General features: G+C 41.8%; 1 protein-coding gene across 1 annotated transcript in view; it reads right to left on the bottom strand.

Annotated features, from left to right (window-relative positions):
- The window catches only part of znf536 (zinc finger protein 536), a 240,092-nt gene that overhangs the window by 54,245 nt on the left and 166,993 nt on the right, over window positions 1-18,854 (bottom strand). The window contains exon 6 of the mRNA XM_042419451.1: window positions 7,760-7,918. Within this exon, the coding sequence (XP_042275385.1) occupies window positions 7,760-7,918 (159 nt within the window). The remainder of the gene's footprint in view (window positions 1-7,759; window positions 7,919-18,854) is intronic.

Here is an 18,854-nt window from a genome sequence, read left to right as displayed (position 1 = left end):
TCTATGTGCACATTTCTATACAGTATACGGCCATAAAATGTTTAGATTATACACATGGAAACCATTTTATAAAAGAAAAAAAGGCATTGTTACGCAAGGCTGGTTTGAATGATTTAAGTCGGGCTGTGTAGTAAATCATGGATATAATTAGCAAATGGCATACTGCTCAAGTAATTTATCATTATTTAGAGGGCACCATTCCAGAAAAAGACTCTGCGATCTGCAGACCTACTGCAGAGCTCTCAAATAAAGGGCCACAAACACCAACTCAATACAATATTGATACAGGAGAGGAAAGAATAGGAGTGTATACAAAAGAAAATAGAAGGTGGAAATGCTGAAGAGAGGAGAGAGAAAGAATAAGAGAGAAGGGAGAAAAAAAAGGGAAAGAGAGTGAGCAGGCGGCTGCGACAGATAGCCCTGACTATAGATAGAAAGACAGTGATTTGATATCTTTTCTCTTACACTAGAGTGGCTATGAAGCATAGAGTATATTTAAAATAAACCACACGAGATGAGCTTTTAACCCAATAAGTGCTTCTCCTGTGAGCTGCCGAACAGAGGCTCAGTGCTGATTTAATAAGGAAACGTCCCTGATGCAAATGATCATTCTCAATTCCTCTAACTGGACAAAATGATATTCTAGGAGCCAAATTAGACAGAAATTAGACTGATCTGATTTTTTTTTTCTTCCTCTGCTTTTTTTTTTTCCTTATAAGAGGTTGTTAATGTTCATGGGGGGAAAATAAAGATTAATGTACCATCTACATATCTAAAATGAGAATGAAAAGCACAGAAGATTGTATGTTTGACAATCCCCTCTGATGTTTACGGAGTAAAGCGAACTGAAAATAAATACAAATGCCCTCAGAGTGTGATCAGTTTATTCCAGTTTTCCATTAAAATTAAGCATTTAAATATATCTGGAGTGAGTGAGACAGACGACAAGTGCGTTTCTACATCTACTTGTGTTTACGTACGTGGTATGTGCACCATTTGAAATATGTGTGAACACATGTTTATGCGTGCGTGTCGGCCTGAGCCTGTGTGTATGTGTGTGTGTGTTTGTGTCTTAGAGGGCCATTTGGACTGGCTAAGACATCTGCTCCATCATACGTCAGGGGCCTGGTGTGACATCTGGGGAATATACTGTATCCTGCCTTGCAACATTACACACAATTTACTGCTAAAGGTCATTATGTACCCGTTAATCCACTTTTAATTGATATCAGCGCAAACAGCACAACCTCCCAGCCACATGACAGATCACTGCCGCCACAAAACCAGGAAATTGCTATTCGGGAGTTAAAAATAGAACAGTAAACTTTTTGCTGTTGTCCTCCTTCACTTTGTTTAACTTCTTTGGAGGTTTTTGTTCCAGACAAAGGTGAATGATAAAAGGGTTAGAAATGCACCACTGCAGCTTTCTTAGCTCTGCCTCTGAGAAAGTAGAGCTCATAAACATCTAAGTGACACCTTTGTGGATATAAATCATCCTTGTCTTGATTGCTGTGCTGGGATCTGCTCCTCCACAGTATGTTTTCACTTCATGTTGCATGTACTGATTTCATCTGGCTTCCTGCGAATTGTGATGGCGCCATAGAAACAAGTAAAGATAAATACCCCAAACCTGTACAGAGGGGCAATTAAAATGGCTTAATAGATATGACATACTGGAAGATGAATTTCCTTTTGGCCGGAAGGATGGAAAAAAAAACACCAGTGGGATGTTTGAGAGGTTGAATACGGGATAGAAGCTGCCTTACATCTGTTTTAAGTATATCTGCTTAAGTTAGTGGTTAGTGTTGAATTGAGAGGGCCTCTGATATTGTCAGGGTTAACAGTTCGATTTTGCCTCAAAGGGGAAAATCACACCATTAGTGGACTATATATACACTCAGGAACTTTTGATAAGTGTGTCCACCCAATGATAAAATAAAGACTGGTATTATTCAATATGTTTCTTATTGTGAGTAAATCCCATGAAAAGAATAAATGTCCATCACTCTTTACTTTCTGACTTCCCTGCCCTGTCTGTGGCAGTCAGCTCTAAGCCCATTGGTTCCTCCTGACATAAATATTAAAAAATTGGATAAAAATATATAATTGCATGTTTGAATGAAATGAAACTCAAGAATTTCCCATAACAGGTATAGTTTTTACTCAAACGTATAAAAAGTGCATTTGTTAGGGACTATTTTCAGCTGTGGATGAATACATATTTGCTATTGAGTATTTACTGTACAGTGCTGTGTGTCTCATTGATGTTTTTTAGTAGTTTTTTAGAAAAACATAGAGCTCCAAGACACAAAGGAATAAGATATATCAGGCTTTGCTTACACAGACAATACTTGTTCGTGGTATCAATTCATTATTGGATTTTCTCATGAGAGAATGTAGAATTTCAACAGCCGCATTTCTAAGTTTGTGCTGAACTGCGCATGCTACTAATACTGTCAGGGTTAATAGTTCATTTGCCTCAGAGGGGGATATTACACCATTAAATGCACAGAATAAGCATTCAAGAACTTATAAAAGTGTTCTCCAAATGGCAAATGTGATACATTAAATTTAGCGGTGTCATCATACTGAGATCAATTAGAAAGAAGGGAGCACTAAGAAAAGAGGAGAAAAGGGAGGAAGGAGGGGGAGAAGAAGTGAGAGGAATGGAGAGGGAGATCACAGGTCCCTCTTGATTCATCCTGATTACAAGGTTAGGTTAAGGTTAAGTGACATGGGCAAGTCCTGTCTCTCCTCTTTCTCTTTCTCCTTCTCTTTGTCTCCCCTTCTCCTCATTTAAAGGTGAGCAGGGACTCTTATTGGTTATGCCGCCCTGCCTGAAGTTATGTGTGGCTATTGTCAAGAGCGAGGACCTTTTTATTTTTTACACACAGCTGCTTACTGCTAAATAGTGCCTTGTCCAGAAGGGGACAATCTGGGCCTCTAATTGCTGTCACTGAAGCCTAGATTCATTATGTGACTTTCCCATTAAAATGTGAGCATTAATTTGTATAATGAAATATCACCCTCTGCAGTGTGTTCATTAGCTGTGGCCCCACACTGTAGCGCCACAGCCGCACAATGTTAGCTACCTAGAAAACTGTGGTTAATTTTGCTAATGGATATTTTCCCACTCACTGTTCAAGAGGAAATTAATACTGTAACATTAGCTCTTTAACTTTTGGAGAAATTTAAATTCACTCCATTTCTTTCAAGCTGGTGTTAGCCTCTCATTAATCTCAGCGTTGCGATGCACAATGCTGCTCCGACCGGCTCGGTAAGCAACTCCATTGTGTCGCTCACATTGCATTAGGATGAAGGGGAGCTCGGCTGTCATCTGTGAATTTCTCTGCATTGTCACCGGAGCACAGAGAAGATCTTTAGCCGCTGTAAAAGTCATCTTGTGGATGTAATCAGGATGTCACAGTGGAGCTGGTATGATTAGGTTATAGGAATGATTTAAAGGCCAGATGTTGGGGATGCATCAAGCTGTTTTTCTCTCCATGTGTAGAAGGCTATGCTAAAGCTGTGCTTAGATGGGCTCACATCCAGGGATACATTCCATTCAAAAAAACAACATCCTCACCAACCTTTCTCACTTTTACTCCAAGGTGTAGATGCATAGAGTGCTCCCCATTAAAACTTAAAGTCTGTGTAAAGCAGTAATAAATATGTGTTCTGAGTTTGTCACACCAAAGACAAATGGGTAATTAATCAGCCAGCCAAATTTGAATGATCGCCAAGTATATAAAATTAGGTTTCAAAAATTATGGAAAAATCAGCAGTATTCTCTGCTCTGAAATGCTGAGGGTGTGTCCACTGAAGGCGCTGAAGGCGCTGAAAGCACGGCCCAAATGACCAGCCTCTGAGTTTACAATATACCAAACTCCTGTATAAAAATACACAATTTAAAATCGGCCTTGTTTGAGGTTTAAGGCAAGCAAAATGATGACAATTTAAAAAATAAAGTAATGTTAGGAGCCACTGTTTAATTCGGCACATATTTTGTCATTAAATGTGGACTTGTTTCAGTAAAAATGAAACTTAAATGACCAGTTAACAAGAGATCCATCACCAATCATCATTATGTTAAATTGTCATTTTTTTCAATGGAGTTCGGCGCACTTCATGTTACTCACTTCTCTGCTGAAAAAAAGCTTTATTGTGGCTGTCACCCTTGGAGCAAAAGCCCCTAACACTGTGCTTTTTGGTGAGGTGCTGCCCAGCACATGCTCTCCAGCCGAAGCTGCTGGCGGATCCACCCGTCAACGGATGCTTCAGCTGGGTTTAAAATAAGTGAAGTGCTAACATTGACTGAAAATGTCCCCATTCACCAGTAACAGCAGATTATCCGAAGCAAATCCAAGTTGACTCTGGTGAAAGTTCGTAAAACTACCTGATGTAAAAATAGTAACTATGAGTATGTGCTTTCTAGTGTTTTTATAGTGGGGGAGGGGTCATGCTAGTCACCCCTCTACGTCACCATTTCAAGCCCACCCAAAAAATCCTTGACATAGAAATGGTGAAAAACAGTTTAACGCTCTAACTCCACAAGTCAGTACTACATAATTCACAGTCTTATCACGTTTCCAGCAATTATTTTCTAACATGTATAATGTGTTTAAAAAGAAATCTGTGATTTTCCTTTACACAGACTTTAATGCACTGTATATCCGCCATCGGACTGGAGAAGTGTAAAATATGCTGTGTGGATGAAATTAGATGGACCTACTTGTCTGTGTGTGTTTTGTCAAACGAGTTAACGCCAGGCCTAGGGTGAGGCCTCAGCTTCCTCTAAGATGAAATACGCCCCTCATGGGGATCCTTACTGTACCACTCAAAGCAGGCATAACTCAGCTCTCTCAACGCCAGATAACAGATGCCCCCGAAACCACCACCAGCACACTCAGGCATACACATCAACACACACAGAGTACTGTAGTGTAGCTGGGGATGGCCTGCCTGTGACCTGGATGTGCTATTTAACACAGGGATCCTAATTATGTGAGTACACAGCAGACGTATTAGCATGCTCTACAGCTTTTTCCTCTTATTCCTTTCCAGATCTGAGGTACAGTATGTGCCTCTTATTAAGGCAAGCAGAAGGGGGTTACAGTACGGGTGGTCTCTCATTCTGCCTTTTAAGTGCATGGAGAAGAAGGGGGAAAAAAGCAAGGGAGAGTTAGACAGAAAAGGAGAATAAGAAGAAAAGCGAGCATTGATTTTTCTCAGCTGTAAGGGATTTCCATTTTCAGTTGTGAGTGTTTTAGCCTCAGCGTCTCTACTGGCACTCAAGGATTACTTAGTTGTGAAGTGTAGAAACTGACAAAAAGGTCAGGACGGTCGGACTCAGCTTTTCAAGAACATCTTGAGGAATTAAGGGGTACAAATCTCTGATTGGCAGAAAGGGGAAATTACTCTAAGTCATGAAATAGCTTCCTTTTTTCTGTATTTTGGTTCCCATGATTGTGATGGGCCCAGTGATGGTCTGGTGGCAAAAATCAATTATATTTTCAGAAAAGCATAGCGGTTGCTTATTTGACTGAATTCATGTGGCCAAACAAAGGCTTCAGAAGGTTTGGTAGTGTTTTGATATACTACAAGAAAAACCCTAAAGACACCTCTGAAAGTATAATAAAACATATTAAAGCCTCTACCTGTGAGTTCCAGGTATTCAGCTGCACTCCAACCTAAGTAATTAAACCATGGTCACCATCTTAGTTTAGTACGTTATGCTATGATATGTGTGGTATGCTAACACTTGCCAATTACCACAAATCATAACATACTGGATCTGATTATGGTATTGTATAAAAAGTCAGGGGATCATCAAAGTTATTGCAATTACTCATGTGGGTTACATGTGTGTACCAAATTTAATGACAATCCATCCAATAGTTATTGAGACATTTCCCGCATGTTAACCTCATAGGGGCACTAGAGGAAAAGTCTGAGGATCACTGGAATCCGAAAGAATCATCTTCTGGGGGCCAAGAACTGTGTTGAGATATGACATTGAAAAAGGGTAAACTTTGACCTGCTGGTGGTGCTAGATAAAGTCAGGAGATCACCAAAGTTATAGAGATTCATCCTCTGGGCACCATGCGTATTTGTACCAAATTTCATGACAATACATCTGATTGTTAGTGAGGATTAGAGGATCACCAGAGTCAGTAAGATTCATCCTCTAAGGAATGTGAATGTTTCCTAATTTTATGGCAATCCATCCAGTAGTTGTTGAGATATTTCAGTGTGGACTGACATAGAGTCACCCAGCTAGCATTAAAATGTCAAACATTCTCCAGTTCCAGCTTCTGAAATGTACTGATTTGCTGCTTTTCTCTGTTTTATATCACTGTGAAATGAAAATCATTTGCTTTTTGACCGTTGGTCGAACATATCTATTTTAAGATGTCACCTTGGGGTCTGTGAAATTGTAAGGGGTATTTTACACAATTTTCTTGCCCAACAATTAATCAATTTATCAATAAAACTGTTTAAATATAATCTGACTCCCCAAAACTTAAAAGTGTCTAAACATCACAATTTGCTCTTTCCAGTCTAGAAACATTAACTTCCAGTGAGATGAACTGGGAGGAGGGGAATCACCTTACAAACCTACACTTCACACACCAGGCCCACCAGCTAGAACCAGCTGTCCTTGTTCTAAGGTGTCCTCTGTGTGGTCTAGTTGTGACTTTAACCTGGATAGTCAGTGGGGCGTTTGTACCTTGCAGAGGGTTACAACCCTGGCTACAGTCCACAGTCTACATCATTACTCTGACTGGAGCCTTAACCTCCCAGCAACAACAAGCGGACAGGTTATCACAGAGCTACCTGAGCCCTGCTTGGTGAGATGTATGGGCAGAGAGAGTACAAAGCAGAGGGCCAGGATGCTTGACTGAAAAATAGAACTAAATCTTTTGGGCACACCATCTCACGCATATCCCTAAACTGTGGATAGGCTGGCTTTGTTTTGGCTTGAAAGTTATTGAGAGTTAGCGAGTGTGAAATTGCCCTCTGAGTGATGTCATCGTAGGACACTGAACCCTTGTTGTGTTAATTAGAGCTCAATGAAATGATGAGTACGAAAAAAAAAGAGTAACAAGGGCCTTAGGCCTCAATGAGAGACACTGTTAGGAAACACAGATTCCTACTTGTGAATACTTTTGTTTTTATGTTAATTTAAAGAAAAGGCATTGCAATCAACTATCTAATAAAATTACAAAGAAAATACCTCTATAATTATAGTGAGTGGACTAAACAGAGTTATGAGTCTGAGGTGAGAATGATGTTTTCCTGATGAACTTGGATGACTGGGTTCTTATGTTATTGCTTTTTTCAGGACATTGTGATGCTGTGATTTGGAAACTGTGACCAGCTGTTCTTTCTTACTTGCATGCTTTCACTCTTATCTAATATCAAGAAACGTATCTTAGCATATTACTTTGTAGTCTGGCATCAGAATAAATTCAGATTAAGGCCCTCCTAGAGACGACCAATGCTGTATTCATCAATTAAAAATGAATATGCAATCAATTAATCTGCATCATATCCATCATATCAGAGGCAGATTGATTCCAATATTGGATTAGACCAATATTCATACACCAATATATCAGTCTAACCCCAGAAGGGATGTCAGTACAACTAGTCAAGTAAATTTTGCATGGAGTGCAATAAATGTTTCATTGCTGGAGAAAAGCACTCCCTGCCTGCACTCGGCCGAGGGGAAAGTGATATCCGTGGATGTACTGACCTGTGTGTATCCGCAGGTGGACTTTGAGATGATGGGAAGTGCGGAAGGACTTGCCACAGTAAGGGCAATCCTTGGAGGACGAAGCCAGACTCCGTTCACGATGCTGGGACAGAGACGGCTGAACGCTCCCCGCTGCCTTCCCCAGGTCCTCCCCAACATCTGGAGTGCACACAGAGACAACACAAGGAGGGAGAGACAAAATGGAAGGTGTGTTGAGTGTCACTTCAAACCAGCCCTCCACACATCACAACACAACACTTTTTTTTTTTCCCCCCCTCTTTCTCCTCTGTCTGTTTCTCATTGTCCCTCTTTTCCCTCGCTCAAATGTGCGAACACCACACAAAGTCAAACGCATCAAACGGGTTCACGGGCCGTGCTATTTTCCTCTCTGACAGAACGCTGACAGTTCATAAGCTTTTCAGTTTCTTTAGAAACACCACAGTCCTGAGATACTACACACCCCCCCCCCACCCTCAACCCCCAACTCAAACACACACACACCCTCAGCACCACCTCCGCCTCTCCTTTCTGCTCCTGTTTTTCTTTTTTTTTTTTGTCCTCACTATCATCATCCTTCCTAGCAAGCATATGCTGGATTGCAGTGAAAATTAACAATGCAAAATAACAGAAAGAGAAAGAAAGAAAGAAGAAAAAAAGAGAGACACTGCAGATTTGGCTGTGTCAGCATCGCAGGATCTCCTCGCGTCTCTCCCTGCGACCTGATTTTGACAGGTAGCTGTCAGAGATATGATAGGGTGATAACGGTTTTGACCCCGCCCTCCGCCACTTCCTCTGCGCAGCGAAAAACGATGACGCACAATTTAGTGCAACAGCAGTCTGTTATCAACACAATCACCTTCTGAATACGAATCTAAGGATGAGTGATGACAACCTGGGAATGTGTTGACAGCAGCATAATCTGAGGTGAGGGTGTCATCATCAGATTGTACACGCTGGCCTCGTTGTACGGATAGTTAAGAGCCTGTGATGTGCTGACAGTCATGAGATTGCATGATGAGAGTGCAGAGTTTAAAGGCCTGAGCAACACAGTTAAGTTCAAAACACGGGAACAAAAAGGGAAAAAAAAGAAGAACTTGAAAGAAACAAAAAGGAATACACAATAGATGCTTGATATGTCTTGTATCTTGAAGCTGTTAAATTAAAATATCTGTACTAGTTCCACCAGCGTTTGATGGACGTCACTGCGCAGGAGGTTCAACATCAACCCACACAGCACAGAACTGTCATGACAGATTCATGGATTTTATAGCAAAGTAAAAATTCATATGAAAACATTGTTTCATCTTTTTTTAAATTTTTTTTATGTGTGTGTTTTTGTGCAAGCTGCCGTGTCTATATTAACATTTATTTATCTAAAATGTTTAAGCATAAAGGAGCTGGACAGGGTGAGATGTCATGAACTTTGTGGTCATGAGCAGAAATAACATCTTTTTCGCTGAGGTTTAAAAGACAGATGATGTTAACATCATGGCTGTATTTCATCAGAAACATACTGTATAAACGGAGATTGTGGCCTCCATGGTAAAAAAAAAAAAAAAAAACTTAGCATGTCAGTATGTGCATGACCCAAAGAAGCACAAATATAGTTGAAAATGTTCATTTTCTCTGCCCCAATCACTTGGTATGTGCGTGGGGCGACGGGAGAGGGCAGAAAGAAAGAAACAGAATCAAAATCGAGCAACCCACTTAGGCAACCCCGCCACACAATAAGGAGCATTTTTTAATAGTAGCCTAATCTTTTCTTTTCTGCCGCTCCCCACCCCCTCTTCTGTTGGGGAGTCAAATAAGGTTTACAGAATGGAAAGACCCAAGTCAGCAAGTCCTCTTCCACACTGACACTAAACACACGACTCCATTCAGCAGCGCTGCTATCAGGCTGAAGGCTATTTATCACAACTGAAACTGAAAGGCAACCTAAATGCAAGTCTGTGACAATACACAGATACAAAATACCAGCTGCTTCTACTTGGGCTTGGCAACTGTGTGGTTTAATTCTGTACGCTAGCGAGGAAAAAGAAGCTGGGAGACAGTTCAATTTTAAAAGCAGATGTTAAAATGTGGATCTTGGTTTAAGATTATCTTGCTTTTCACACAATTTTAATCAATATGTGATATTACGGAGGGAGAGAGCGAGTAAAAGAAGTGGAAAGAAGGGGAATGGAAAAAGAAAATAGGCAAGGAAACAGCAGGGCATTCGACAAGGTTGTCCATTATTTCCACTTGTATAGTGATAGGGATGGATGTTTGCTCCCTCCAAAAATTAAAAAAAAAGACATTTAATGAAATTTGTTAGGCTCAGCTACATCTGTCTTAAAATATTAATTAAAATGTTTCATTATTTTTGGCAAAACCCCATGATACTAATTTAGATTCACTTAAAAAAATAATGCTACATTTGCAAGGAAATTCTTTATATCATGAAGGATATTGTGTCTTTTATCATAGGACACACTGGCTACTGAAGCTCCATGCATATTATACTAAACACAAATTGTATGTAAAATATCACAGGTGAAAATATAATTTCCTGAATAATTTCAGGACTGTGTGAACACATCAACTGCGTCCCCCAACCCATTAATTTGCATTTTCATTTGACTGCATGTAAAAAAAAAAAAAAAAAAGGCCTGTAGACAGAAAATAAATAAATAAAGAGAATACAATTCCCCCAGTGCTTGGTCCAGGGCTGCACCATACTGTAGCCATAGTCGCCTCCTCACAAACATATTTCGAGCGGTCTACTGTACAGATCCCTTTTTGGCAAAGATTCCCCAGATCGTGTAACAGACACTGGCCCACCTGCCTGCCCCAGATGGGGCTAAAATTAAAAAATCCAAAACACAGCTTAGAAGCAGGACAAACACCAGACCACACTCCCAAACACACACACACACACACACACACACACACACACACACATAAAATCTCTGCATGTCTGTCTCTCCGTCTCTCTCTGTCACACACACACACACACACACACACACATGTCCTTGTGTGTCAGGGTTAATAGTGCTCCTGTAAGAGGAAGACACACTACTGAGAGGATGAGAGTGTGCTCTCCTGGCATGTAACAGCCCTTCAATAATAAATGGGCTTCACACATTCCCACACACACACACACACACATAGTACACACTACAAAGAAAGGTAAAACAGAACTTCCTTGCTTTTCTTGTGAGTGTGCGTGAGTGTGTATGTACGCACGCGCCTATAGGTGTGCGCACACATGTGGGAATGCACGTCATTCCCAGGCACTAGCCGTGTGTCCAGCATGCTTGCCTTTAATCAGTTGACTGATCCACAGCTTTTAATGCGGCTGTTCCAATTACTGTAAAAGTCATCCTGCTCCATATAACCACAAATATTGACACTTTATTGCACAACACATTTATGACATTTTGAAGGTCACCCCGTATATTAGGCGTCATCGTTCACAGCTGGGTGTGTGATGTGGGGAGAGACTCTCGATCGCCTGTTGACACCCAGCCGTAACTATCCTCTAGTATTGATTTTTGTTCTCCAGCCTCAATCTTTTTTTATGCAAAGAGGATTCACTGTAGGAGACGCAACATTAAAGTGTCACAGGTGAGCCTTTGGCTTTATATATACAAGCCTGTAAAGGCCAGATACTATAACTCTTTCACTTTGCTCTTACTATTATAAAATTAAAGAAGGCCTGACATCTTTGTACTCATATTCAGAATGTTAAAGACAATTTCCTTGTTGAAAAATTGAAAAACATTAAGAATTTAGTGTTTCAAAAAGAGGAATAACAGGCATTAATCAACCATTTGGGTCACTAAAACATCCACTAATAAAAATCCTGGATGCATCACTTCCTACAACTAAAGAAATTATCGATTAAACTTATTTGAAATCGAACAAATGAATAAAATGTGTCCCTGAAACAAAATCATAACAGATTTTCAGTTGTTTTTGTTCTGTAACCGTTGCAGGGGAAGATCAACCATTCTGACTGGAGTTTTCTGGATTTTTCATATTTCTTATTTTAAAATAAGATCATTATTTACAAGCCAATTTGTTACCAGTGTCAAAGGCCCATGCTGAGTTGATATGTTTTGTTTTTTTCAGACAAACCTCATTGTTTTCTCTCCCTACAAAAGATCACAATTCATACGAAGAACAAAACCACTAAAGAGAATGAAACATTTCAACCACTACTACTTCTTTTTCTCCCAATCCTCCCATCAATCTCAAACATTCAAACGCTTTTAATCTACCGCCTATGACCGCCTCGCTCGTCTCTAAAAAACATGACAAACGCAGAGCTGTGACTGTGCTAGTACAAGAATATCACAGAGGGGAAAAGAGAGAGAGAGAGAGAAATACATGTATAATTCAGCTGTATCTGATCTGAGACCAGCTCCTCTCCCCTCTGCCTTTACTGGTGTCACAGCAGCGTAATGGAACATGCCAGAACAAAGGCTCTGAGATCAGATTGGAGCAGAGTTGAGCAGGCCATCTGGGAGGCAGGCTGAGTATCAGTCACTCTGCCTGCTGTCTGCTGCACTCACACTCATGTACACACACTTCCCCTCTGACTAACTGTGTGCGAGCGCGCAACTGTGTGTGTAAGTGTGTGTGTGTGTGTGTGTGTGACACCTCCCTCCCTTCCCACCGCACGTCACCAGGATCTCGCAACGGAGCGACCGATGCATCGCCACCGCGGGGATACGCCACCAGGGCAGCCTCCGTGACTGACTGACAAATATATAAATTGATAAGGATCTTTCTGTTTTCGTGTGTGTGTCTGTGTGTTTGTGTGTGTGCATGTGTGTGTGTGTGTGTTGGTGCCCCCAGGGATAGGGCACACAGCCTTCTCCTTTACAGCGACCACACCCAGTTCCCATTAATGGAGGAGGATAAAAAAAAAAGAAAAGAAATCATCAACAACAACAGCAAAAAATAAACAGCAAAGCCAATGATTGTGTGTGTGTATATGGTGCCGGGGGTGCAGGTTGGGGAGGGAGTGTGTGTGTGTGTGTGTGTGTGTGTATGGAGGGGGGTGTGGGGAGGGTTGGCAGTTCTTTAATGGTGCTCTTTCAATCACACTTTGCACTCTAAACGTTCTGTGGTTTTGATTAGTATGATATCACTTTCAGGAAATAAAACTAGGGGGGAAAAAAGCACATCAGTCATAAAAACACAAGATGTTTTGCTTCTTGCTCGGCCATTATTCTAATGCGTCACGTGACTCCCGTCGAAGCCCGCTGGCCTCTCCCCGTAGCCAAATAACTGATTGGGAGGGGGGGGGGGGGGGATGGGGGGGAGGAGGGAGGGAGAGATTGACGGAAACAGTTTGAAAAGGGGAAAGATATTAAGAGAGATTGGGTGAGAGGGAGGGAGGGAGGGAGGGAGGGAGGGAGGAGAGAGAGAGAGAGAAAGAGTAAAATGTGATGACATCATATGAAAGGCATTAGGCTTTTAAAAATGCGCCCGGGGGGACTTGATTTCCTTACACCAGAGCAACACAACACCATCCGGCCTGATGCTCGCTTGCTCTCCCTCTCTCTCTCTCTCTCTCTCTCTCTCTCACACACACACACACACACACACACACACACACAAACACACCTCCCAGCACCCCCTTCTCCTCTCATTCTTTTTTTGATTTGGACCACTGCCATCTTTGTGAGCGTCTGGTTCATGCGAGTTAATCAATTTGAGGTTTAGTTACACTGCTGATGCTAGCATTCCAGCCACTGCTAGAACGTAATCTGAACTCACAGAATTTATTAACCAAACACCAATTATCATTAAACACCACTGCATTATCCCCCTCCTTTTACTACCTGACAAGGACTACTTAATGAAATTTTAGATTAAAGTTATTTGGTCCGTGATTTATGGGCATTGAGAAAGTCCTAATGCAAGACTCTCTTAGTGTGCAGATGCTTTTGGGGTTTTTTTTTCCCCCTATGGGAGTACACCAGGGATCTGAGAAGTCTCCAAGGTATTACAACAACCAGGTCTAGACCAAGAAGAAGAAGAAGACGAAAGGCGGGGGGGGGGACCAGAAAAGAGCAACTGTGCTCCAAATTCTACACGGCATCCTCACCTCATACTTGTTGTTTTATTACTGACCCCATCAAGCGACAGAAATAAGACCAAAGCCCAAATAAATTGCGAGATGAAAAAAGACAAACGGGAAATAAAAAATAAAGGGAATGCAAGTCGTTGTTTACCCCTGCAATGTTTGTGAAATGAAAACAGCAGCAGAATGTGTTACATATAAGGCGGTGGGGTAAACAGGGGCACCAGATGTTCTTTGATGTTAATAATGGCATTTATTATTAATATTAATTAGACCGCATTCAGCAATACATTTGGGCCATTTCCAAGTCAATTAAGCAAAATGGCATTCGGGAGATGTTGAAACGACATTTTAAGGCAGGTGTTCAGCAGTCCCCTAATAAAACATTTTTGCAGCTCCTGAAAAACAACCCATTTTGAGGCAGATTTTATTTATTTTCTCTTTGTTTGCTCTTCCTCAGTATTTCTCTCTCCTGTTGTGAGCGTTACAGTTGCGACCGTATCTCTAAAAAAACATATTGAGGGATCGCTTCTAGATTAAGTATGCATTATTTAATTAAAACATACAGTATGTGGTGATTCTGATAATGCGCATGTGTTTGCGTCCACGCCCCGGCAAATATGTCCACCCAGACTGAGGGGTGGCGGAGGGGGTTAATCCAGATAGAAAATCATGATTATGAACATCATGATGATAATAAAAAAAAAAGAATACTTTGAGGATTACAGACCGCAGTTGTCCAAATGGCCGCTTCATGCGGGAAGACAAACCCAAACAAATTCACTTTTAGCGCCAAATGTTTTTTATCTGCGAGGCCCAATCCACATAGTCGAGTGCGCCAACACACCCTTATACCACGACACAGGGTTCCTAGCGCTGTAGCTACCAGCAGATACCAGTTCCACCAAATCTAATTAGACAACACAAGCCAGAGGCCTCACACCAGGGGGTGTCTTGTCTATATAATCTAAATAATCCCTGGCTATATGTGTAAGGATAAAAAAACACACCCCTTCTAAAGCTCTATTCAATTTAATCTAGACCTCTGAATAGGGTCTTGCCACACCTCTCGGACCCAGTGTGTGTGTGTGTGTTTATGTGTGAGCGCGCTCATAGCCCTTGCTTTTGGCAGCAGGCCCCTTTTTTTCAAAGCTGGTGGAGGCAGCAGCCTTACAATGGTACATTAACAATCTGTGCGTTCATTTATCAGTGTGTGCGATTTGGACTCTCCGTTCATGGCGCGCTGCACTTTTCACGGCTGAAAATTAATGAACAAGCCTCCCCTCGCAACAAACATGCACCTGTGCCGCAGAGATGCTAATCACAAACATTTATATTTATTAGTGAACGCCTGCACTAAAACTGGAGTTGTGGAGGAGAGGAGGAAAAAAAAAAAAAAGAGGAAGAAAGGATGAGGGGGGGAAAAAAAACAGGAGGATAGATAGTTCTCTTTTTTTAACCTGGGTGATGAAAGGGTAGCGGGTTTCCGCTGTGTAGAATTGTGTTAAAGCTATTTGTTTGAAGCACTTTCTTGAATGAAAGGGGGATGTGGGAGTGCAGGATATCTATTCAGGGAGTGTGATCTTCATGCTGTGAAGATTATTTCTCCAAAACTATCGGTTGAAGGGCATTGCCGCAAGAAAAACACCTAGTGTGCTTATTCTAAATGTGCATCCGAAAATACAAGCCGATGCCTTCCAAAATCACACGGGTTTCTGAAGGGAGGAGAACCTCGGTCGCTCTCGCTATACAGGTGGAAATGACGGACAGCCTCGGCAAACGCTCCTCTGTTTAGGATGCTTTTCCTCGCCTCCATTCCTCTTTCCACTTCTCTCATTCTCATCTCCCTCCCCCCCTCCTCCTCCCCCCCTCTCTCCTCCTCCTCCTCCTCCTCCTCCCCCCTCTCAGACTGACAGAAGGTGGCTCTCCCTCTCAGTAAAGGCTATGCCTCTGCCCGGCTAGGGGAAGAGGAATGGTGCCATAAGTTTCTCCCTGGCACCGGCCCACCTTTGTTTTCCCCCCTCCTCAAGTCTGTTTCAGGCTTCAAAGAGCATTGGAAAAAGACACACACACACACACACACACACACACACACACACACACACACACACGCACATACAAATGTCTGAGGGAGCACTGATGTCTCACTAACTTTATCATTCTAGCAGGGTGATCATAGCCCCGTTGAGAGGCTGTGGATGATGCTTGAGTGTGTATGAGGGTGTGTGTGTGTGTGTGTGTGTGTGTGCATGTGCGTTTATCTGTGTGTTGTCCACCACTGTCTGCATGTATGCATGAGAGCACAAAAGGCAGATGGGGACAGAGGTGGGTGTCTTTTAGGACACGAAGACAAGAGCAATTACTAATGTGTTTGTCTGCACGTTTGTGTACACACACACTTGCCAGTGTATGTGTGTGTGTGTGTGTGTGTGTATGTGTGTGTGAGTGTGTGTAGTGCTATAATAATCAGGGTGTATATTCATCATGCCCCCTCTCAGTCTGTGTTGGCAGGAAGTGGTGTGGTTACCATTAGTGAAGGATGACTAGGTCCCTGTCTCTTTTACTGGGATACTGCTGGCTTTCTATGGATAGAGAAATGAAAGGAAATGAAATGAAATGGAAAGAAAGGAAAGGAAAGGAAAGGAATCGAAAGGAAAGGAAAGGAGAGGAGAGGAAAGGAAAGGAAAGGAATTAAGACAAAATATTGGATAGATGAGATGATGAGAAATTAGGAGAGGAAAAAAGAATAGATGAAGGGGGGAAGGTGGAAAGGACATGGCAGGAGATAAGGAAAGGAAGGAAAAGGAAAAATGCAAAACAACACAAACAGAATAGAAACTAAAGGGGAAAAAACATTGGAAGAAATGGAAGAAAATCAAAACAAAACAAAACAAAAGGATATAGAAAGAAAAAGAAGTGAAAAGATGACAAAATTAGAAAACAGGAGCAAGAAAAAACAGAAAAGTAGCAAAGCACATGATAATAGAAAAGGAGAGGAAAAGAAAAGGAGAGAAAAGGAAAGGAATTTAGACAGGAGAAGTGAAAAGGTAAGAAGATGATAAAGGAAGAGAGGGAAGAAAAGGAAAAGGGCATCACAGGACATTTGGAAAGAAAAGGAAAAGAAAAGAAAGTTAAACAAAACAAGAACATATAAGGAAACTTTGACAGAAGAAAAGGAATGAGGAAAGAGAGGGAAGAAAGGGGAAAAGAAATGAAAAGAAAGGAAAAAAGAACAAGTTCACACTACCAAAAAGCTCTTTTTGCTATACCGTATGTATAGATTCTCATGTAAAGATGACAACCACCCTGTTGCTCTGCCCCTTTAACGCTGAATAAAGTACAACTCCTCCCTAAGCCACCATTGATTTCCTATTCATTCCTGTGCATGCTAAATCAACAGCAAGCACAATAGGCCAATCATCAACCTCAGCTACAGTACCACCACTTCTATCCCACCCTCAATCCACCTGGCACTGGTCTCAAGTCTATACTGTACGTGGCATCAATGCTCTGCACACCGCAGCCATTAGTGGCGTTATTCTCCATCAATGAAAATGAATCAATTAAGCCTCATTAAGGGTGCATATTAAGGTGGAGTAATTATCGGGTGGGGAATGTACAGTGATCGATAGCTCGGGAGCATAAATGTGCACTTAAAGACATATATTACCACAAGGGGCGATGAACACTTTTAACAAGGCCACTGTGGTGGGGGAGCTAAAGTGGGTAAATCTGTTTCACGCCATGCATATATACTGTGTGTGTGTGTGTGTGTGTGGGCGAGAGAGGGAGAGACTATCGCTCCCACCGTAGCCTGGTCAGGCTGTAAATCCAAGGACCAAGGACGCGTCCCGTTTTCCTCTTCTATGAACTTGTCCAGTGTCTCAGAAAATGAAATAAAAAGATTTATACTGCAGCTGCAAACACCCCGCCTGTGTGTGCATGTATCCATGTGTGTGTGTGTCTCTGTGTGTGTGTGTGCATTGGTGCGTGGACATGAGACAATGACCACAAGAGATAGAGCCACACTTTAAGAATAAATGAGAGAAAGGTCCCGGTTTTAGGGAAGGGAGGGGTGTTTTTAAAATGCTACAGGCCTTCACCCTCTGGCCACCGGCACACACACACACACACACACACACACACACATTTACATGCATAAAGTAACACACACACACACACACAATCCCATGCATAACGCCTATTAAAGAGCACGCTCTGTCCCAGTCGCATAATTTTAATTTGTTATGAAGGTCATTGACAGCAAGTAATAATCACCATTGGGGATCTAACAATTTGCCATTTCGGAACATTGAGGCACTGATGACTCAACTATTAATAGACTGAAGCCCCCCCCCCCCCCCCCCTTCAACCCCCCTCATCCCCCCTCCTGCCTCTACACCCCCTGTCCTGTTAAATGACTAAAAACTATTCCAGTATTTTTTTTACACCCATACCCCACACACACATATGCCTGCAAATGCCCATATGTCTTTATCCCATTCATCTTTTTTTTTATCAGCGGAGGGATATATGACATTTGGAAGCAAATTAATGGGAAGCCTAAAAGAAGCCCGCCAAGGGGGTATCTCCTGGAAACAGAATTACATTGTAAGAGAGAAAAAGTAAGAAGACAGCTTTTTAATTCTCCTTTTTGTTCCTACACTTTATGCTTTTACAATCATTTCTTGCGTGAAGTCGTCGCCGGGGCTGCCTGTGCTGAGCTGATGAATTGTTAAGCATCCCCCCCCCCCCCCCCCCCCCTTTTTTTTTTTTTTACAAACAAACACGCAAAGAGACACAATGACAAGTTTTATTATAGACCAACTCATTTAGTCTCCGCTTTAGCATCACCCAAACCATTCAGACGTATGTGTCTGGCATTTGTCGCCAAACAAATAAGTCCGAGCTTAAGCTATTTTTATCAAGCGCGAGAGCATTTGTTCTTTTTAAGTGATCGTCAGCGTTTGGGGCGCATAGAATGGGAGTTGGAATCCTTTATCTTTCAGAGGCTCAACA

The sequence above is a fragment of the Thunnus maccoyii genome, chromosome 1 (assembly GCF_910596095.1).
Source record: "Thunnus maccoyii chromosome 1, fThuMac1.1, whole genome shotgun sequence".
In the NCBI taxonomy this organism is placed as follows: Eukaryota; Metazoa; Chordata; class Actinopteri; order Scombriformes; family Scombridae; genus Thunnus; species Thunnus maccoyii.
This window is presented reverse-complemented; position numbering and strand designations above follow the sequence as displayed.